The following is a 22,482-nucleotide window of genomic DNA, read 5'->3' on the forward strand; positions in this document are numbered from 1 at the left end:
TAATACGGTACAGAAGTTTGACAGGGGTCTCTTGGACTATTTGCTACTCAAGCCACCCCCCCCCCCCGGACCCACGTCCGTTCATAGTTTCCTCCCTGAAAGATGATACACCACTTCCTCAAGCTCTCAAAAAGTCTCCAACTATTCAGTCAGGTAGTAAATCTGAACACGTTTCTCCAAACCTGTTTGGACCTGAGTATCAGGGTGTGTTCGTTACAATCCTCTACAGCAACTGACATACCATGAGACAATACCAGCCGTACTACAGTAACATTCTGACCCATGCGTTTGATCTTAGGACAGTGACTGATACCGTACCCTCAGAGCTACCCTTCTGAGATAATACGGGTGTTGTTTACAATGTGTTTAAGATATTATTCATTGAACAAACTGTTGGTCTTCCCACTTCACATCAAAAGAGGATGAGAGACGTAGTAAACAGTACTACGGGAGCCCAGAGGCAGTCAGGGTTCTCTCTCTCTCTCTCTCTCTCTCTCTCAATTCAATTGACTTTATTCAATTGACTTTATTGACATGGAAAGTTCATTATTACTTACATTGTCAAAGTATACATATATAAAAAAATATATATATTTATATATATAGAAAAGAGATATATATTTATAAATAAATGGTGGGACCAACAGCAATAATAATAGTAGTAGTGGACATGGGATTACCATTAACAACAACTACAACAACAATATTAATCAGAACAACAATACATTAAAGCGATGGTAGTAGACCAGTGTCAACATGACTGAGAAGACACATGACCTGGTATGAAAGACAAAACAAAACTACATGGGAAATATTATCAACATTACATTGCACTTTTCACTGGCTGTCCCTCAGGTTGTGGCAGGAGGACACATATTTGGCTGCCAAAACTGCACATTTTGCTTTTCACCCAATAAATATTAGATTTTTTTCTTCATCTTCTATAGCTTCAAATTCTTTGTATTGAATTATAATTTTGGGAAAGAAATATTCTCTTAGGTCTGAGTATTTGTCACAGTGTAATAGTAAATGCAGCTCTGTCTCTACCTCTCCCCTGGAGCAGAGTGAGCACAGCCTGTCCTCTCTGGGCAGCCAGGTTTGTCTGTGATGACTGGTCTCTATAGCCAGACTGTGCTCACTGAGTCTGTACCTAGTCAGTGTTTTCCTCAGTTTTCTATCAGTCACAGTGGTCAGATAGTCTGCCACCATGTACTGTCTAGAGCCAAATAGCATTGAAGTTTACTTAGATTTTTTTGTGGTGTCTTTCCAATAGGTGATATATTTTTATTTTTGTTTTGTGATGATTTGGTTGAGCCAGATTTTCTGAGTGCTGTCCTGAGGCTCTATGGGGTTGGTTTGGGTTAGTGAACTGAGCCTTAGAACCAGCTGGCTGAGGGGACTCTTCTCTGGTTTCATCTCTTGACATTGTAGAGCTGTGTGATGGAATGTTTTGGGGTCACTTGTTTTTAGATGGTTGTAATGTGATGTCTCTTTTTTCTAATCGAATGAGGAGGGGGTATTGGCCCAATTCTGCTCTACATGCGTTATTTGGAGTTTTTCTTTGCACTTGCAATACAGTCTTGCAAAACCCTGCATGCAGTATTTCGATTGGATGTTTGTCCCATTTGGTAAATTCATTGTTAGAGATTGGACCCAATACTTCGCTGCCATATAGAGCAATTGGTTCTATAACTGATTGGAAAATTTTGAGCCAGATTCTAATTGGAATTTCAATTTTGATGTTCCTTTTAATGGCATAGAATGCTCTTCTTGCTTTGTCTCTCAGCTCATTCACAGCCATGTGAAAGCTACCTGTGTTGCTGATATTTAGTCCTAGATATGTGTCGTTTTTGGTGTGTTCAAATAGAACTGTGTCCAAATAGAATTTATACTTGTCATCCTGATTTCCGGACCTTTTTTGGAATATCATTATATTTGTTTTTTTTAGGTTAACGCCAGAGCCCAGGTCTGACAGAACCTGTGAAGACGATCTAGGTGCTGCTGTAACCCCTCTTTAGTGGGAGACAGCAGCACCAGGTCATCTGCGTACAGCAGACACTTGATTTCAGTGTTGTGTAGGGTGATACCGATTCTTCTAATGTTTTTGACAATTCATTGATGTAGATGTCTCTCTCTCTCTCTGTCTCACACCACAGATCCCCAAATAATACCCATGTGCTGTTTTATACCTGACCCGAGACTGAGATAGATTTAACAGAACCACAGCTCTCTGCATTTACAGTAAAGTGGCAGGTTTCACAATAATATTGTCATGAATTCCTGGAGGATGAAAACACAAAGTCTGTCTGTCTGTCTGTCTTTCTTTCTTTAGTTATTGTTCTTTATAAGACACAAACACCTAGAACACACAAGCATAATCATAATGGAAGCTGCCTTGCCCCTTTTCTTTCAATCTGAAACCATGAAGCCCATCCTGTGTGGGTAATGGGGTCAGTATGGCTGCATTGCCCGGACTGCCCACTGACTGTGAACAAGATCCAGCTGAAAGGATTAACTGATGTGTACAGTAATCCCAAACGCATGAGCAACCTGTCTGCAACAAAATAGCTGGTTTGCTGCCTGCCCTTCAGAGAGAGAACGTTGCCGTTTTAGCACACAACGATAACTCACGCAAACATACACACGAACGCGGCACGTATGCACGCATACAACTAACTCACCCGCTACAGCCTACAATTATACTAATTCAGTCTTATGGCATGACTTAGGTCATTGATGTCCAACATTAAAAAACAAGGCTTTATTTTTTTGTTGTTGCATAAGATCCTTGACAACATGTGCAATGCTTTCTAAATGCGTTCAAATCTGTGCTAATGATAGTACATACAGTATGACAAACCAGTGCATTAAGTGGACATTTCACAGCAGTGTGTATGACAGGACCATATCAGTCAGATGCAGTCCTCAGCCCCCTCCCTCCCTACCTCCCTCCCTCCCTCAGTCAAAGTGGACTGAGACGATAGATCAGTGATCCTCAACCCTGCTCCTGGAGAGTCAAAGTAACGCAGGTTGTTATCCAACCTCAGCGCCATCACACCTGATACAACAATCTCTTGAGACAGGCTGTTGACGTGAAAGTTATTAAATGTCAAATCGAGAAGCTGGTCAGCACACACACATTTGGTTCTGGGTTCAGAGGACGGGTACTGATTCAACTCATCCGTAATCAAATCTTCAACACCTTCATCGGCTGACTCTTATCACTGCCGAGCTGTGACAAATAAGTTCTCCAGAAGGGGACAGGATGGAGGATCGCTGTGTTTAACATTATCTTACACATTTTACAGACATTTTTTAAATTTTTATTACATGTGCTTTCAAAAGTGATGAGTGAGCTGATGAGTGTCTCTTATATACAATACAACGTATGCAAAATATGGAAACAAAATGCAGATCGATTCAGGAGAATAAGCCAAGTTGCATAAATATCAAAAGAGGGGGGGAAATGCAACTCACATTCATGAGTGTCACATGGTGAGGGTGATTTCAAACCTCTACCGGTCCATCATAGACTGTCAATTCACCCCCAGTATGTGACCGTCAATCGCCTAGTTTCCAGTTTCTGACCGTCTTCATGACAAACGTCTTTTTGTTCGGTGCTACTGTCAAGTTAAGACATCAGGAATCAAGTTACACTCCACTGAGAGGCTTTCCGGATTACTGTACGTGACTGTAGGCTACCTCACGAATCAATCTCCCAAAAAAGAGAGGAGACAGAAAAGAAAGAAAGAGGAGTCAAAAACCAAAAATCTTAGCGGATTGGATGCAAAATGAATCTAGTTCCAATACACATTTGTTGGACATTTCGATTTTGATCAAAATATAAGACCAATATTTTTTTTTGAAAATACTACATTTGTTTGTTTTATCTAATTCAGATGACGTCAAAGCTCCATATACTCCATATTATTAAGGCCGAACATACTCATTATACTATCACCATACTATCATACAGTACGTATCACCTGAGAAACGTTGAAGCAAATTAGCTATTTTCTCTCTATTACTGACATATACACTCTTACAAAAAAAGGTGCTAAGTAGAACCATACAGGTTTTTCACTTTGTCCCCATAGGGGAACCCCTTTTGGTGCAAAGAACCCCCTGTATATGGTTCTACCAAGAACCATTTTATCATCTGAAGGTTCTTCCTAGAACCGTCTATGAATGGTTCTACCAAGAATCCTTTGATCTTTGGAGGGTTCTTCCTAGTACCCTTTTTGAATGGTTCCACCAGCCTTATTAGCCTTCAACCTTTAATTCTTTATGACAATATATTGCATATATCATAAGGCCTTTCTTTAAGGGGCCTAGTTATACCAGAACACAGTGGTGTTAGGAATCTCCTGGTTTACATGCCACATCAGGCCTGCAAGTCACATTATGCTGGCTTGCAAAGTGTTGTGCAATTCCTATTGGAATCCAGCCATAGTTAGCATATCCAACAAGTGTAATTGTTAATCCCCCACAACCTGCATTCAGAATGACTGCCAGGGTAGGGAAAACTGAATACTGAGACTACCTCAATCATCTAAACTGGAACAACCATCTAAGTAACGGGTGCCATAAAACCAACAGATTGGATTAGTTTAGAAAATGGTATGTTATTTATCTTTGTGTAGCATAAAATGTATTAGCCAATCAATGTACATGCAAAAACAGGAATATTACAGAAAAATAAAAAAAATGAAAATCTCCCTGCATGCTGGGAAATATTATATATGGCTCTATGTACTTGCCTTATTCTTGCCTTTCTTCCAAAAACGGTTCTTAGCATGTTAAAGGTTCTAGGTAGAACCCTTTGCCTTACAAATAACTCTTGTCTTCTGAAAAGGGTTCTTCTGATCAAAAATGGTTCTTGGTAAAAACCCTATCCCTCTGCAAAGAACCCTTTTGGAACCCTTTTCTTCTAAGAGTGTAGGGCCTTGTTGATACATGCTGGATTTATGTCCATTTTATCTTAAATTCTAGGAATTATTGCAAACAACTTCATGTACAAGCTTTACATTTACTTACATTAACAGCACAATGAAATGTTTTCCTAATACTGTAAAGGTGCAATCTGTAAATTCTCTACCCCCATGTCGTGACAAGATGAATAAAAGTATTTATCTCAATAGCATATATTCCTCCTCTTCTTTTATACAGAATACATTCTTTTGGTGGGTACACTAGCATACACCTCTTTATTACTCAGAGGAACATTTTTGTTAAACATACAAAAAAATCTAACTTACAGATCGAGCTTGTAAGACTAGAACATTTTGAAAATGTCAGTGTGTCAAAAGCAAACATTCTGCTTAGAAGATGAGGAATGTGCCAAAATAGAATCAATAACACGTTTTAAGATATAGCATAGATTGACAGTGTTTCGTTAAAAGTATCAAACAACTAGGACACAGGATTCGAACCCATCACAGATTGTCTGTGCAAACCCACCAGAGTTCACATGGACTTGGGCAACTTTGGTTTAATGCCATAGTCTGAGGTGTTTTTAGTGACGTTGGGATGTTATAAGTAAACCTGAGAATGTTTTGTTCTGTTGTATAAAGCTGATGAGGTTGTGGCATCATATGATCAGTTCTGAGTCAGGATGCCATACATCTAGGTCTTCTGATGTCTCTTCTAGCTTAGGTCCTTAAGGTCCAGGTCTTGGTGCCCAAGTTGGAGAGGCGGAAGACCACAGTGTACAAGTTCAATGTTTCCCACGGCTTCTCTTTCCACTGAACCAGACCAAGTTGTTATTAAGACTGGTAGACCATGTTGTTCATAAAGATAGGCCACATCACTTTCAGGCGAATGCGTTGGTGCAAAGCCATAAATAAACTCTGGCTTTTCCTCTGACCTGATGGCATTCAGGTGAATGGGTTGTTGTGGTATTTCCTACGGTATCTCCTCTGACTGACCTGAAAACAGACCTAAAGACAGTGGGGCACAGACAGACCTACAGGGTGGTGGAAGGGTTAATTCTTCATGTCCTCCTTCTCCATGTCCTCCATGGATTTTCTTTTGAAAAATCCAGCCTGGAAAACGGAGCAAAGAAGAAAACGCAATTCAATTCAAGTCTGAAGTTTGATTTTAAGATGAATGGATTTGAAAGTGTATTGCACACAAGGCCACACATGTTGAACCACTCTATAATGCAAGCCTGTGCTACGTTATCTCTTCCCGACTGACACAAGCAGACAGAAGGTCGTGAACACCCACATACCTTCCATAGGGCGAAGATGACCAGCGCCAGAATGAGAAGTCCTATTAAGATACTGACTATAATGATCCACAGCGGTATACCTCCCAAAGCCTCTTTAGACACCTGGATCTTCACCTGAGATAGAAACGAGAGTGTTACATGGCCCAGAAAACCAACAAAGGACAACAAGCAAACACATCAAATCACATGAAAATGTATAGATCATTGCACTCACATCCCTGGCGTTATTAGCGGTACTCAACATGAAGAGATCAGTGTTCTGGTTCTCCAGGGTGGCATGAACTGTCATATGAAGACTGGTGAACTCTGCCTGCTCAGCAAAGAATTGAATCAGATGAGTGAATCAGAATCAGTCAAAAAAAACACAATCATTCAATATTTCATTCAATTGATCGATCACTCCACTATACTCACTTTGATAAAGGTGGGCTTCCACACCCTGAAGGTAACATTGACCTGGCTGTTGTTGACGTGAGGAATGGAGCAGTCAAATAACTTACATGGGTGGTCCTTACAGCCCTGAAAAGAAGGGGATACACACTGTGAGACACACACACACACACACGCACATGCACACACACACACATTGTTGACTCACCACCAGGAAGTCGCTGAGGGTCTCTTTTTTAAGGTTGAGAGTGTGGGCATTGTTGTGGTTGATCTTCAAAGGGTTAATCAGATGTCCGGCATGGCATCTCACATCCTGTGGGAGACAGACACGATCCATCAGCAAATCAATCATCAGTCAATCCATCACATTGGATCGAGTTGATCCACACCGCTAAAACCCTGCAGTCTCGTTGACTTCACAGTGGGATTATCTGTTGACCGGCAGAAAACCCTGTGCAGAGTACAGATAGAAAGTCTACCTCTTATGCTACAGCACATGTACCACATGAAGAGAGAGAGAGAGAGAGAGAGAGAGAGAGGCCTTACCTGTGAGGAGGTGACGTGAGTCAGGTAAAGCAGGATGTTCTCTCTGGGTGAGAGGTACGGGTACTTCACCCTTAGCTTCAGAGGAGGAGTCGCCATATCCACATCCCTATTCATCTGGAGGTTAGAGATACGGTTTAATAGCGGGAGCCGGGTTCACCGAGATTTCCCCACCCAAACTCATTCTCGTTGCAGGGGATAAATAATGAATGATTTCTATGAGCAGCGTGACGTGAAATGGAGCTGTTAAATGATACGTGACGTCTAAATCTGTCTTCTCTGCTGCCTTCTCTGCTCTGATATCGGCATGATCAATCGTCAACACTCAAGTGTGTGGTTGTGAGTGTGTGTGTGTGCGCTGTTGCCTATTTACTTGCACAAAGTCGGCATGGATTCAAAGCGCTGCATGCGACCACGCCATGCAAACAGGAAGTAGGCCTAAAGGCTATGCAGATCGGCGCTCAAAAAAAGATGGCCATAGCCTACGTAGCCTATAACTAAACTTCCTCAACAACGTAGTGTAGTGACTTTGAGAGAACTTTGAGTTGATTCAATTGCAACAAGTACAGAAAGAAAATGTTATATTCCCGTGTATATTTCTCCATTTATGGTGGTATAATCATGTTCGATTTTTTTTTTCCACTGGGATTATAGGCTATGCTTTTAAGTAGCACTTCCGGTTTGAACAGGAATACCGGGATGCCCAGTAATTTCATGCAATTTGCTCGGGAAAGAAAATTGCTAAATTCTCTGGAAAAATATTAAACCCTAGTCAGAGAGAATCAGTAAAGTCACAGGTTTTTCAGTCACATTTGAATTCCATTTTACTTTCTTCAAAAGCTAGGGCAACTTGAATGATGACTCTGCAGTTACTGGCTGAAAAACAGTAGCGTATTTGGTAAGTGGTCGATCTGAGAACAATGAGACGGGTCTGCGCGTGCACGTGAAGAGTCCATTTTACTTTTCCAGTCTTTGAACGAAAACAACGACTCCCGGTCGGAATATTATCGCTATTTTACGAGAAAAATCGCATAAAAATGTATTTTAAACGATCCAAAATATATTTGAGATTTGAGATTCTTCAAAGTAGCCACCCTTTGCCTTGATGACAGCTTTGCACAGTCTTGGCATAGTAAAGATAAAGAAAGACTCTGGAATGCGTAGGTGTGTCCAAACTTTTGACTGGTGCTGCACGTCTTACCGTGTAGCTGATCTTGACCTCTTCTCCTATCACACTGGTGGCGTTGAAGACGCTGGGGTGCTGCTCTCCCTCTTTCACTATGATGTGGTCCTCCTTCATGTGCCTGTCGCTGAGAGATGGAGGAATGAGAAAGGAGATTTGGAAAGATTTGGAAAATGGTCGAACTTTCTTTTCTTTTTTATCTGTGGAAATAAGAATGTGCTGTATGTGTTGCAGGCGCTGTCTGTACTCACGCTGTGAATCTAAGTCCAGCCTCGTACTTCACAGGGATGGAGATTTTCACAGAGTTATCAAAAAGGGTGGCGTTCATTTCATCACTGTCACTGTAGTAAGGGGAAAGCCAATGCATTAGAATTTTGACATTTCGATACCTATTTGATCGCTCATTTATTTTTTGTTGTTTAGATTTAGTGTGACACCATGGCTTACTGTACCTGGTTGCAGTTACGTTGATCTGAATTTCCTTCCAGATATGTGCAGGGTTGACTTCAAACAGGATCTTAAAGACCTCCTGCAGAGAGAGAACAAGCAGACACATCAGTGGCCTGAAGTCCATGGTGAGTCTAATGGTTTGAGAACAGATATGTATTATTGCAAAATTTGCATATATATATATACACATACACAGTACCAGTCAAAAGTTTGGACACACCTACTCATTCCAGGGTTTGTCTTTATTTTGACTATTTTCTACATTGTAGAATAATAGTGAAGACATCACAACTATGAAATAACACACATGGAATCATGTAGTAACCAAAATTGTTAAGCAAATAAAAATATATTTTATAGTTGAGATTCTCCAAAGTAGCCACCCTGGCTTGATGACAGCTTTGCACACTCCTGGCATTCTCTCAACCAGCTTCATGCATTTCAATTAACAGGTGTGCCTTGTTAAAAGTTAACTTGTGGAATTTCTTTCGTTCTTAATGCGTTTGAGCCAATCAGTTGTGTTGTGACTCGGTAAGGGTGGTATACAGAAGATAGCCCTATTTGCTAAAAGACCAAGTCCATATTATGGCAAGAACAGCTCAAATAAACAAAGAGAAACAACAGTCCATCATTACTTTAAGACATGAAGGTCAGTCAATGCGGAACATATCAAGAACTTTTCAAAAACCGACAAGCGCTATGATGAAAGTGGCTCTCATGAGGACCGCCACAGGAAAGGAAGACCCAGAGTTACCTCTGCTGCTGAGGATAAGTTCATTAGAGTTACCAGCCTCAGAAATGGCAGCCCAAATAAATGCTTCACAGAGTTCAAGTAACAGACCCATCTCAACATCAACTGTTCAGAGGAGTCTGCGTCAATCAGGCATTCATGGTGGAATTGCTGCAAAGAAACCACTACTAAAGGACACCAATAATAAGAAGAGACTTGCTTGGGCCAAGAAACATGAGCATTAGACCGGTGTAAATCTGTTCTTTGGTCTGATAAGTCCAAATTTGAGATTTTTGGTTCCAACCGTCGTGTCTTTGTGAGATGCAGAGTAGGTGAACGGATGATCTCCGCATGTGTGGTTCCCACCGTGAAGCATGGAGGATGCGGTTGTGATGGTGTGGGGGTGCTTTGCTGGTGACACTGTCTGTGATTCATTTAGAATTTAAGGCACACTTAACCATCATTGCTACCACAGCATTCTGCAGCGATACGCCATCCCATCTGGTTTGCTCTTAGAGGGACTATCATTTCTTTTTCAACAGGACAATGACCCAACACACCTCCAGTCTGTGTAAGGGCTATTTCACCAAGAAGGAGAGCGATGGAATGCTGCATCAGATGACCTGGCCTCTACAATTACCCGATCTCAACCCAGTTGAGAGGGTTTAGGATTAGTTGGACTGCAGAGTGAAGGAAAAGCAGCCAACAAGTGCTCAGCATATGTGGGAACTCCTTCAAGACTGTTAGAAAAGCTTTCCTCATGAAGCTGGTTGAGAGAATGCCAAGAGTGTGCAAAGCTGTCATCAAGGCAAACGGTGTCTACGATGAAGAATCCCAAAAATATATTTTGATTTGTTTAACACCTTTTTGGTTACTACATGATTCCATATGTGTTATTTCATAGTTATGATGTCTTCACTATTATTCTACAATGTAGAAAATAGTAAAAATAAAGAAAAGCCTTTGAATGTGTAGGTGTGTCCAAACTTTTGACTGGTACTATATATTTACAAAAAAATATATGGAGGATTGGAAGTGATGCAGACAATTACATTGATGGAAGCTACAATCTATCTGCAATATTAAAGCTGATCTACCCCTTAAATATTTTTTATCAATAAATAAAATAAACAAATATTTATAAAACAATATATAATAATACAGAAACGTCTTACCTCTACATTGCTTTTGAGGAATGGATATCCCACAGCACACTCAATTTTGGTATTATTTAGACTGCAGTATTTTTCTTTGGGCTGAGGAGTAAAGGGAAAGATGTCAAAACATACTGACAGAAATTATGTCTGTGAAATGAAGAAGTTGAACGAACTGCAAAAATCACTGAAGCTGGAGATTGATATCTCCCTCACTAGCTTTAAGCACCAGCTGTCAGAGCAGCTCACAGATCCCTGCGCACCTGTACATAGCCCATCTGTAAACAGCCCATACAACTACCTCATCCCCATACTGTATTTATTTACTTATCTTGCTCCTTTGCACCCCAGTATCTCTACTTGCACATTCATCTTCTGCACATCTACCATTCTAGTGTTTAATTGCTATATTGTAATTACTTCGCCACCATGGCCTATTTATTGCCTTAACTCCCTTATCTTACCTCATTTGCACTCTGTATATACTGTATATAGACTTTTTGTTTTCTACTGTATTATTGACTGTATGTTTTGTTTTTCCATGTGTAACTCTGTTGTTGTATGTGTCGAATTGCTTTGCTTTATCTTGGCCAGGTCGCAGTTGCAAATGAGGACTTGTTCTCAACTAGCCTACCTGGTTAAATAAAGGTGAAAAAATATATATATATATATATAAATATATATAAATATATATATATATATATATATATATATATATATATATATATATATATATATATATATATATATAATTACACAACTGTTATAAAGACAGAGAGGAACCTCACCTCGACCTTGACGTAGTTAATGTTTTCAGTAAAGCTCAGCATAACTTTGGTGTTGTAAGCGTTGTCTTTGCTGTTTCTAGTGGTGATCAGAACGTGGAACTTCTCCTTGTTCGCTTTGATCACAAGACTGCAAAGAATGGGAAAGTTACTACCGCAGCAGGGTAAATGTAATTTGGGCATTTCAACTGAAGCAACACAAGGGGGCGCCAAAGTACAATTCAAGGGCAACATAACTGCTACTGAACTGTCACATAACCGTTGACAGTTTGATGGACTGAAGGAATACAATCATTGTGATAATACCTTTGTATACTTGGCACAGCCTTCAGCGATAGGTCAGCTATGCACTTGTCATTGGTCCCACAGTCCACCAAAGGAATCTGAATGACATGTGCATGGTTACAAGAAATTTAAACCGTGTACAAGACAGAACTAGCAAGAAAGCAGTCAAAAAACAAATTCACTAGCTTAGTAGTTGCACCAAGAGACAGTGAATTGTCTGTGTTCTTGTTTGTTCTTGACTGAACTAGTGAAATGCATTCCTAACGTTTGGGATATGAGACCCCATTGGTTCCCAGTGGCATTGGAATGATGACGAGATCAAGTGTCTTTCGTGTGATAACTATGTGTGTGTGTGTGTGTGTGTGCGTGCGTGCACTCGTCTATTTGTTCCAACACCTCTGCCCTCACTATACAGTAACAGGACCACTCCTCTAGTGTAACAGAAGAGTATCCTCCATGACCCTGAGTAGCACGTTGTACCAGAGACACTGTATATAACAGTGGAGGCTGCTGAGGGGAGGACGGCTCATAAAAATGGCTGGAAAGGAGCGAATGGAACGGCATCAAACACATGGAAACCATGTTTGACGTAATTGATAGCATTCCACTCATTTCGCTCCAGCCATTACCACGAGCCCGTCCTCCCTAATTAAGGTGCCACCAACCTCCTGTGGTTGACGAGATGGTATTGTCTCCGCCGTAATAATAGGAGTCGTCCCAAAGACGGGAAGGCAGGTGGCCAGCTTATCGGTCAGCTTATCAGTCAGTTTATCAGTCAGTTTATCGGTGTATTCCTGTGTGGACAGATGTTGACGGGAGTGGACCCTCTCACTCTGGTTGTACTGAGAGTGGTGCGGTGTGTTGATAGCATGAGAACTCAGGCCTGAGAACCAGTGAACACGTGCTAACTTTGCTAAACAGACATGTAACTTGGATGTAATCACACTCTGTTTTGTGTTGAGGAATTTGAGGCTTCAAGGAATTTGGCTCTCCGTCCGTCTGGCAAACAGCTCATAAGAACTATGCGTGTGTGGGAGCTCCACTATGGAAACAGGATAACTGCCTGTCAGTGTTTTAAAGCTTATAAGCCTCTGATATGAACTAGTGAACGATGGAGGACAGCTGTTGCTGATGATAAGTGCTGCAGAGAGCATGACTGCATGATTGTGTAAACTACTGATTACTGACTTCTCTGCTCACACATTGCATATTCACCATTGTACTGTATTATGTGATAGCTGAGGTCTAAACCAATCAGTAAGGTAGGAAATCAATGTGTGCACACATATTGTTAGCCAATGAGGGCCTCTAGTGGCTAAAGAGGGAAGCAAGCCAAGGTATATAAAATTCATTGCAAGCCAAAAGTTACTGGTGTGTGTGTGTGTGTGTGTGTGTGTGTCTCTGTGTGTGTGTCTCTGTGTGTGTGTGTGTGTGTGTGTGTGTGTGTGTGTGTGTGTGTGTGTGTGAGAGAAATCGGGAACAGTGTGGTTCATTTTACCGTTTTGTTAATTGACGTTGGTAGATCTCCATCCAGGACGGGACCCGTGTCCTCAGCCAGGCCAAACTCTAGGGAGACCATGATTGGGTCTCTGAAGTCCAATTCAGCCTAAAGGGAGGACGGGCTAATGTAATTACATGTACAATGTATCCAGGAGCATCAAGCACCATTTATTTTAGAGGCGGCGTGATGTAGGTGAGGAGTGAGGGGTAGTGGTTGGAGAATCTGGGATAATTTGGCATTTTTCAAACATCTGAAACAGCTTTTCCTGTAAGCTAGAGACATTATCATTATGCCTCATTCTATGTAAATATATATATATATATGTGTGTCTATTTCTCTGCATAGGTTATCTAAGTATACCTCTTTATACCTGTTCAATTGCCATTTTAATTATAATTTCTAAAGTCTAGCAACATTTCCAGCAGGCATGTCAGCTAAAATAGTTAGACAAGCTAATCTAACTTGATCGATAGCCTGAAATGGCTTGGTGGCTAGTTATGAGGTTGGGAGATTGGGAACCTATCTATCTGGCTAGCTAAAGCTAACTTTATAAAATTGCTAGGTGGCTAGTATTACAGAGAAGCAACAAAATATTTTTGGTTTATTTATTCATCAAGCATACCTCCTGCCCTTCACCGGCTGCCACAAATCGAATCAAACGCAGTGTGTGTCACTCCACACTCTCGCACTTCCTCCACTGAAGATACTGTGTGCACTAGAGCAGGGATGGGCATCTTTGATGGGGGTGGGGGCCACCAAAAATCTGAACTCATCATGAGGGGCCGCAGTAGACTAGCAGGTCTGTGTACCCACATCCATACCCACATATGCAGTCAGAGCTAGCCCTAGCCTTTTGGGTGGCCCTAAGTGAAATGTTGTTGTGTGGACCCTCCCAACAACTTGCATTCAAAACATTTTAGCGACCCCCTTCCTGACAGAGGAGAGTTTTTAATTTCCTGTAATTCTATCGGCACCCTCCAACCATCCATTAGCTCTCCCTCATTCCCTCTCTTTCTCTCTTCTCTTTTGTCTCTCTTTCAAAGTCCTCTCCTCTCTCAAATATGCCTCTCTACACCTCTCTCTCTAACATGCCTATCTCCCTCTCTCTCATCCGCTTTCTCTTTCTCCTATTTCTCTCCCTCCCTCTTTCACTCTCACTTTCTTACGCTTATCTCTCACCCTCTCTCCCTCTACCTCTCTCTTCGTCTCTCTCTCCCCTCCATCTCCTCCTCTCCCTACCTCTCTCTCTTCACCTCCCTTCTCTCTCTCTCTCGCTCCCTTTCTCAGAGGTCCTGCGGGTAGTTTAACAGTCATCGTCAGGGCATTCTCTTCACCTTGCTTTGATCAGTAAAGCTCTGGTTCCCATTACAGTCAAGGTCTTCAGTAATTTAAAAGCTCTCTTCTTTTCATCTGGCCTCCTTACGAAAACCTTATAATGTACAACTATCTGATACAAAACAACCAATAGAACAATTAACAATCAATGTAAAGTAAATCTATTTCTAGGCCACATTTAAGATGAAATGTGTGTATGTACAGTAATGGGCCTTTTGTAAGTGGTTGTTTTCCTGAAAATGCTTTCCCTTTGATCAAGGGAGGGAGATCTTTCTCCACTTTCATGTTAAGAGCGTTCCTACCCAACCTGGACTCAGGGATAGACGTAACATAGTAAATGTAAACTGTATCCCTCCACTTCGTATAATATGTTACGAATTGCAATTCGTACAATAAGTTATGAATTTGCAAAACGTATGATATGTTCCGAATTCCACTTTGTTGTGGTTAACGTTAGCTTGGTGGCTAACATTAGCTAGGCTAGGGATTAGGGATTAAGGTTACGAGTTAGGGTTAGGGAAAGGGTTAGCTAACATGCTAAGTAGTTGCAAAGTAGCTAATTAGCTAAAATACTAAAGCTGTCTTGGATGTGACTCGAACACGCAACCTTTGGGTTGCTAGACTTTTGCATTATACGCCCACACATCCATCCTCCCCAACCAACTTCCTTCCTTTCATTTTTGACTTAAGTAACCTTCCGTCTTATGTAACCATACCAAATGTACACTCTTAGCACCATTTGTTCTATCTAGAACCTTAAAGGGTTCTTCGGCTTTCCCCATAGGAAAACCCTTCGAAAAAACATTTTTGGTTGCAGGTAGAACCCTTTTGGGTTCCAGGTAGAACCCTTTTGGTTATACCTGGAACCAAAAAGGTTCTACCTGGAACCAAAAAGGGTTCTCCTATGGGGACAGCCGAAGAACCCTTCTGGAATCCTTTTTTCTAAGAGTGTAACATAGGTGAATCACAGATTTACGTTTAATATGTTACATCTTTTTGAGGCCAGGCTGTCCTACAATAAATAAATACCAGAGCAACTAGGCTCCATCCTATACATCCACTAGCCAGTCTCTTGAGGAGGTCTACTGATATACTAATGTCCAACTGAGATACTAATGGCCCTTTAGGCTGGGACCAAATCTGTTTGTGCTGTTTTACCCAAGTGTAATGGTCATTGTCATGCCAAACATATGATAGTTGATAGAAGTTGGCTATAAAGCATAAAAAGTTCTCGAACCAGGCTGATTACGGTAAGGCACTTGTCTTTCACTGCGCTTTATCTGACGCCATCACAATTAAAAACTGAAGCCCATAACCCATTTAGCAATGTTCTACTAAACTATGTAAGAAAGGCTGTTTTTCTATGGGGCTGTTATCTTTCTCTCTCCATCCCCCCCCTCTCTCTCACTTCCATCTGCCTCTCTTTCTCTCTCTCTCCATGTTGACCAGGCTGGGTGAGGAAGGATTTACTTGCCTTCATGGCGAATAAATGCTCCACACACAGATTGTCTATGATCTTGGCGGTGGCCTGGGCCTTCCTCTCACTTTTCTCGTCCATGTTGAGAAACGCAGCCCTCGACTTCGCCCTCAGAGAGTCCAGCGTCAGGGTGTACTTAATGGCTGAAACACAGCAAACACCAGTCATGATTAGGGTGGCAAAATTCCAGTAGCTTTCCCAAAATGCCTAGTTTTTCTAAAAATCCTGGTTAGGGTTAGCTACAGCAACCACAAAATGAAAGCTTTCTATTTTACTCCTTTTTACTGTTCTTATCGAGAGTCCACTTTTAATCGTTGCACATTATTGAAGGAGGTTTACACTGTAAACATGTAAACATACTGTATGAAAGGAAAGGGGTCGATCAGACTCACCTGTGCCCAAATTAGTGCCATCCTTCTCAGACTTGACGCTGTAGCTAAAGCAGACCCTGGTCTTCACACACACAGTTTCCCTCCCGCCCAACATACAGCCTTTAGAGGGCTGCTGTAGGTTGATCTTGCTCGGGTCAAAGGTCATGTTGGCATAAAGCTCAGCAACATCCTTGGACCTGGATGACAAACACCAGATTTACGCAGTGTTCAAAACCAACTGGGAACTCGGACAGATAATGACGTCGGTGATCTTCAGGTCGGAGCTCTAGAAATAGGCCCGAGTTCCGAGTTGGATGACCGTTCAAAACGTATTTATCCCAGTTGGTGCACATTTTTTTCCTAGTTCCCAGTTGTTTTGAACGCACTGAAGTCGGAGATTTCCCAGTTCCCAGTTGTTTTCAACACAACATTAGCACATGGAACTGGCATATTCAAGTTACATAAGTGAATGACCTGTGAATTAAACTTAATAAAAAAGGAAAACAGCAGAAGCCAAAAGGTATACTGCTTCCATTCCTTTGAAGCACATTATTCATGTCTTCATGAAAAGATGTTTGCGACCGCGCTCTAAATCACATCGCGGGCCATGGCAGCTCTACAAAGGAATCCATTATGGCGGAGGTCACTGGTTTCCGTGGCGTAACTGAGTTCTACAGCTGCAGTATCAAACTGTTAGCGCCACAGTTAGGTCCACTGTCATGGACGCTCTGGAATTAGGGAGTGACTCTCCAACAGTCTACAGCCACACTCTGTTAAGCAGAGGTCCAAGAGCCCAGGAGGAAGAGCTGCCAAATCCTGTTTTAAAATCTTTGCCTGCTGGGAGTTGGAGTTTTTCACACAGCCCTGGTCGGCCCTGGTCAGCTAGGCTCGTTCCAGCAGAAACTGAGTGGGTGTGAGGGATCCCTGGCTGGGGGCCCTGTGGTGTGTAGAGAGCTCAATTCCGTTATATGAGATGAGAGGAAAGGAGTGAAGAGGGTTCAGCTCCATGAACTCTATGAGGAGAGGAGGGCCAGGGGGTTTGAGGAGGGGGTTGTTGGTTCAAATCCCGAGAGGGACACAGCTGTGTAAACCAGAGTGACAGTCTTTGATAAATGAGCTAAAGATATAATAATAAAGTTGTGTGAGATGATATGAGGTTACTGCTATTACTAATAGTTCAAGTGGAGTGAGTGTTTGTATGTGTATGTGTATGTGTATGTGTATGTGTATGTGTGTGTGTGTGTGTGTGTGTGTATGTGTGTGTTCCTGCTTATATGCGTGCGCGGCATGAATTTTATGTTTGACTCTAAACGCAGAAGCACTGAACACTCACCAGAACAGAGAAGCGCCTCCCAGACCTCCGATGGTAATGTCAATGATTCCATCTCCGTTCAGGTCCATGACTCCGTGGATTGACTGGCCAAAGAACTTAGTCTTCACCCCGTCTCCAGGACCTGGGATACGCTGAAACCACACCAGCACACACACATTCAGAGGGCTAACAGGACTACTCCTACTGTAACTGCATATCTACTGCAGAGTGTCCGTACACAAACCACTATCCCACACATTGATTACAGATGAGGACCAGTGTTGGCTGGTGGAGGGAGAAATCGGAGGATATGGTTTACATGTGTTCCATTCATTCCATTCCTGCCATTAGAATGAGCCCGTCCTTTGACTTCTGGTGACACCAGCCTCCACAGACGGGAACAGTCGGATCACATGGTCTTTTCTTTCTTCACCTGGACATATTTCTCCTTGATAGTCTTCTTGGCTCCGTGGTAGACGTAGACGGCTCCTCTGTGGTCATTCTCGAACGGTGCCCCGATGGCCACGTCCCGGTTCCCGTCCAGGTCCAGGTCGCTGACCTCTGCGATGGCGGTGCCGAAACGGGCGCCACACGGGTCATTCTTACTAACGTTGGTGCAGCCATGGGAGCGGGCCGAGGTACAACACGTCTGGTTGTCGGGCTTCAGCGTGGCCTGGTGCTCAAACATGCCCTTCTGGAGGTGTGGGGCGGGGGTGATGGAGAGAGAGAGAGAGAGAAAGAAGGAAGGAAGGGGGGAGAGAAATGTTTATTGAGCGTCATCAGACCCTTGTTCTAATCCAATGCCAGCTTTTTCTAATGAGACTTCGTACTGTAACAGGCAAATATCCCTGAAGTGTGATCTCCAACTAGATCGTAACATTCACTTATTGACCTTCGCGGAAATGAATTTTCATTGAACTTAATTTACTATGACAGGTCAAAGACACAAACAGTACACCACATACCTCATTGAGTTTGAAAACGTACACCTGCCCCTGTTCCTCTTTCTCTGGGCCCATGTACATAGGAGCTCCCACCAGCAGGATGTCTGTGTACGAGTCCTGGTCAACATCCACCGTCTGGAGAACGCTGCCAAAGTAGGAGCCAATCTACAGGAGACAGACAGAATCCATAGGACGGGCTTGGAACTTCTAATCCCGAATTATATATTCTACGGGTCAAATTTATAATCCACTCAACCGTTAAGTCCAAATACATGCTTTAATATATCCTTAACTTAGTCCTCTCTGAATTCCATGCTCAAAATGTAGTAGAAATACTGTATGATCTAATGCCTTGACATAAGTGAACTCTTGTGAATTCCAGAAATTAGAGTACTTTATTTTCTGCTCACTTTGCAGTATCTCATTTCTATCTAATGCATACCAATGATGTCCTAAAACGAAATTTTGTTGCATTGGTTAAAAAATGTACAGCCTCTTCCCACACCTGCTGTGTCTAATCACATAACCCACGCGTTTTGACAAAGCAACTACAGTACATAACGTAAAGATGTTGCTTGTAATGTATCGTGATGATGGTGGTGGAAGATTGATGAAGGATGGTTTGACGATTGGTCACCTGCTCTCCTTTCAGCACTTGTGTGACTGTGATGTGGTTCTCATCCAGTTTGTACACAATGACTCTGCCTGTGTGGTTGTACCGCGGTGCCCCCGTGATGTATAATACACCATTAGGGGTTGATGCCGACTGCACATCATAACCTGCACGGTGGGCAGACACACACACACACACACACACACACACACACACACACACACACACACACACACACACACACACGAGCAGTTCAGGACCACAGAATAAGGACACAGAGTCTCTATTAGAGGGTTATTTGAGTACATTGGTCTCCTGGCATTAGTTTAGTTTAGTCTCATTGTTAAGAGGAAGCAGTAAAACACTGGAGAACAGAGAGGAGTGTGTATGTGCATGTGTGCGTGTGCCTGCATGAGTGTGTGTGCGTGGTTCGTTTTTCTGAAGAACACTGTACCACAGACAGTTCATAGGTCAGACATACTCAGTGTTTGTGTTTGTCTGGTCTGAGACGAACAGCCACCCAGATTGTTCTCCGTGACACCTTCATTAAATAACATTATTCTTTCATCCCACACAGCGTCTTCCCTACAGCCCGTAAAAGGTAGTATGAGGGGAGATGTAGGCTACTGTAAGCCCTGTGGGTCTGTTATTTCAGTTAGAGTATAAGCATAGCTGCGTCCCAAATGGCACCCTATTCCCTACATAGTGCGCCACTCTTAACTAGAGCCCTACGGGCCCTGGTCCAAAAAGAAAGTGCACTATAGAGGGAATAGGGTGCCAGTTGGGACGTAGGCCATGTTTCTGTCTATTGTAGAGTAATGGGCTGGTAATCCACCATGCTACCCTGGGCTGTTTATACAGGAGCTGGAAGGCACTAAGGACTTAGCCCACCGTCCAGTTTCCAAAGTGTCAGTACAGGTTGTTATTGTACAGGTTGTCATTGTACCGTAATCTAAATAAGCTGTTCTTCTTAACTGTCTTCAATTCAAATATATACACGACAGCCATGTATGGTTAAATAAAGGTTTAAAGGGTAAATAAATACAATGTAATCCATGCGGGTGGTTTGTCTGGTCGGGTCTGGACTTTACCCACGTACCCCACCAGGCTGTGTGTGTGTGTGTGTGTGTGTGTGTCGTTTGTACTTACCCACATACCCCGCCAGGCTCTCCTTCCTCTCGTCCAGGGGGTCATGGAAGTCTGCGTTTAGGGGAACCATGGTACTCTGGCCTATGTGCATCACTACTGTCCCGTTCCACTCATACGCCCCCACTGCTCCCAGCATCACAACCTCCTATGAATGAATGAATGAATTGTATTTAACAACTATAAAATACATTTGCCTCAGCCATGTGAGTACAACAATATGTACAGTATCTGTCTTTTCAATAATCATGTTTTTCGAAACCTACACACTTGTGACAGACATCATTTTGTATTAAGGACTATAATAAAATGTATTTATATAGTCCTTTTTACATCAGCAGATGTCAAAGTATTTACACAGAAGCCCAGCCTAAAATCCCAAATAGCAAGCAATGTAGATGTAGAAGCACAGTGGCTAGAAAAAACTCCCTAGAAAGGAAGAAACCTAGAGAGGAACCAGGCTCTGAGGGGTGGCCAGTCCTCTTCTGGCTGTGCCGGGTGGAGATTATAAGAGTACGTGGTCATTAAGGCCAGATCGTTCTTCAAGATGTTAAAACGTTCACTGATAAACAGCACGGTCAAATAATAATCACAGTGGTTGTAGATGGTGCAACGGGTCAGCACCTCAGGAATAAATGTCAGTTGGCTTTTCATAGCCGAGCATTCAGAGGTCGAGACAGCAGGTGTGGTAGAGAGGGAGGGAGAGAGAGAGAGAGAGAGGCCGAAAAAAGCAGGTCTGGACAAGAGCACATTGTTCCTAATACAACAATGCACACATAAAAAAATGAAAGAGTCAGATGAGACAACAGCTCATAGACATACTAGAAAGCTAATCTTCTGTCTTTGTAATGTCGTCTTCTGTGACAGCATGGGCAGTGACATTAAGGGCCTCCAACCAACTCTTTAGGACAATTATGCTACAGCACAGGAGTCAACAGGAAAAGCCCCCCCCCCCAGGAAGTGGAAAAGTCTCATTTGAGTGAAGGCTGAACCAGTGATTACAGTGAGAAAGACCACTGTCACAATGCACTGTGTCATGTAGCCATTTCCCCCACAGAACATGAAGAAGAAGACCCTGTTTCATGAATACAGGAAGACAGGACAGGGTAAAGTATTGATGGAACTGGGTCGTTCCACGAAATAAGTGCCTTTTGCGTCCATTTGTTTTAATACGGTGAAACTATTCCTTAAAAAATGTTTTTCAAAAGAAACAGTGAACATCTAATAGTCAATTCAGTAAAAGCAGCTGAGCTGGTGTTTTGTGGTGGAAAACGGAGCGGGTTGAAAATAACATGTCAACCCTGATGCCCTTAGATTAACAAGCTACGAATGTTTTAACGGTTACATTTTGTTGTTGTTGTGAAGCTTGCATTCAATTGTCACCCTCTGTTGCACACAATAAGCTTCTATTAGCACTGTCACAAGGGGATTTATGGCTGATTTAAGAAGAAATTGTCAACCCTTTTACAGTCAACCTTGTTACTTTATTTGGCACTTAATATGCACTTCCTATAGTCATTTTTATTTTACCTTTTGAGATGGGAAAACATGCTTTTTATTAAGTTGCACATGTGTTCTTTATGACAGAATGTCAAAATTAGGTGAAACCAAAAGTTTAAGTAGAACCCTTTTGGTTCCTGGTAGAACCCTTTCCACCTAAAATGGATCTCCTATGGGGACAACGGAATAATCCTTTTGGAACCCTTTTTTGTAAGAGTGTAGAGCATGTTCACTCCAACTCATCTACAGAGGGGAAATGCCTGATGAATGCGCATAAAGGTTTGGGAGAAAAAAAAAGCTATTTGTTTGTTCAAAGTGAACATCCTCTCACGGAAAAAACGTCTCTTGTTAGTTCTCCTCTCCCCCACAGCACAGGTCTCTCTGGGCTGAGAGAGGAGAGGAAAGAGAGGACAGAGGGTCCCTCTGTCTCCAGAACTTTAGTTGGATCATGGCGAACCAGCACAGGGATAGACAAGATGGTGAATGAAAGATCTCACTGGCCACACACCGGTCGAACCCATATTGTTCCCA

General features: G+C 42.3%; 1 protein-coding gene across 1 annotated transcript in view; it reads right to left on the reverse strand.

The window, feature by feature from the left end:
- Positions 1 to 2,739: 2,739 nt before the first annotated feature.
- The window catches only part of LOC115159164 (integrin alpha-1), a 69,677-nt gene continuing 49,934 nt past the window's right edge, over positions 2,740 to 22,482 (reverse strand). Inside the window, exons 11-30 of the mRNA XM_029708623.1 lie at positions 20,455 to 20,599; positions 19,330 to 19,472; positions 18,714 to 18,857; positions 18,182 to 18,442; positions 17,770 to 17,900; positions 16,458 to 16,633; positions 16,063 to 16,208; positions 13,251 to 13,358; positions 11,774 to 11,850; positions 11,471 to 11,597; positions 10,704 to 10,784; positions 8,801 to 8,877; positions 8,600 to 8,689; positions 8,367 to 8,475; positions 7,169 to 7,282; positions 6,831 to 6,935; positions 6,647 to 6,751; positions 6,447 to 6,542; positions 6,233 to 6,346; positions 2,740 to 6,044 (exon numbers count right to left, since the gene is read on the reverse strand). Of these exons, the coding sequence (XP_029564483.1) occupies positions 5,985 to 6,044; positions 6,233 to 6,346; positions 6,447 to 6,542; positions 6,647 to 6,751; positions 6,831 to 6,935; positions 7,169 to 7,282; positions 8,367 to 8,475; positions 8,600 to 8,689; positions 8,801 to 8,877; positions 10,704 to 10,784; positions 11,471 to 11,597; positions 11,774 to 11,850; positions 13,251 to 13,358; positions 16,063 to 16,208; positions 16,458 to 16,633; positions 17,770 to 17,900; positions 18,182 to 18,442; positions 18,714 to 18,857; positions 19,330 to 19,472; positions 20,455 to 20,599 (2,409 nt within the window). The 3' untranslated portion in view covers positions 2,740 to 5,984. The remainder of the gene's footprint in view (positions 6,045 to 6,232; positions 6,347 to 6,446; positions 6,543 to 6,646; positions 6,752 to 6,830; positions 6,936 to 7,168; positions 7,283 to 8,366; positions 8,476 to 8,599; positions 8,690 to 8,800; positions 8,878 to 10,703; positions 10,785 to 11,470; positions 11,598 to 11,773; positions 11,851 to 13,250; positions 13,359 to 16,062; positions 16,209 to 16,457; positions 16,634 to 17,769; positions 17,901 to 18,181; positions 18,443 to 18,713; positions 18,858 to 19,329; positions 19,473 to 20,454; positions 20,600 to 22,482) is intronic.

Source organism: Salmo trutta, chromosome 23 (genome assembly GCF_901001165.1).
Source record: "Salmo trutta chromosome 23, fSalTru1.1, whole genome shotgun sequence".
NCBI classification, from domain to species: Eukaryota; Metazoa; Chordata; class Actinopteri; order Salmoniformes; family Salmonidae; genus Salmo; species Salmo trutta.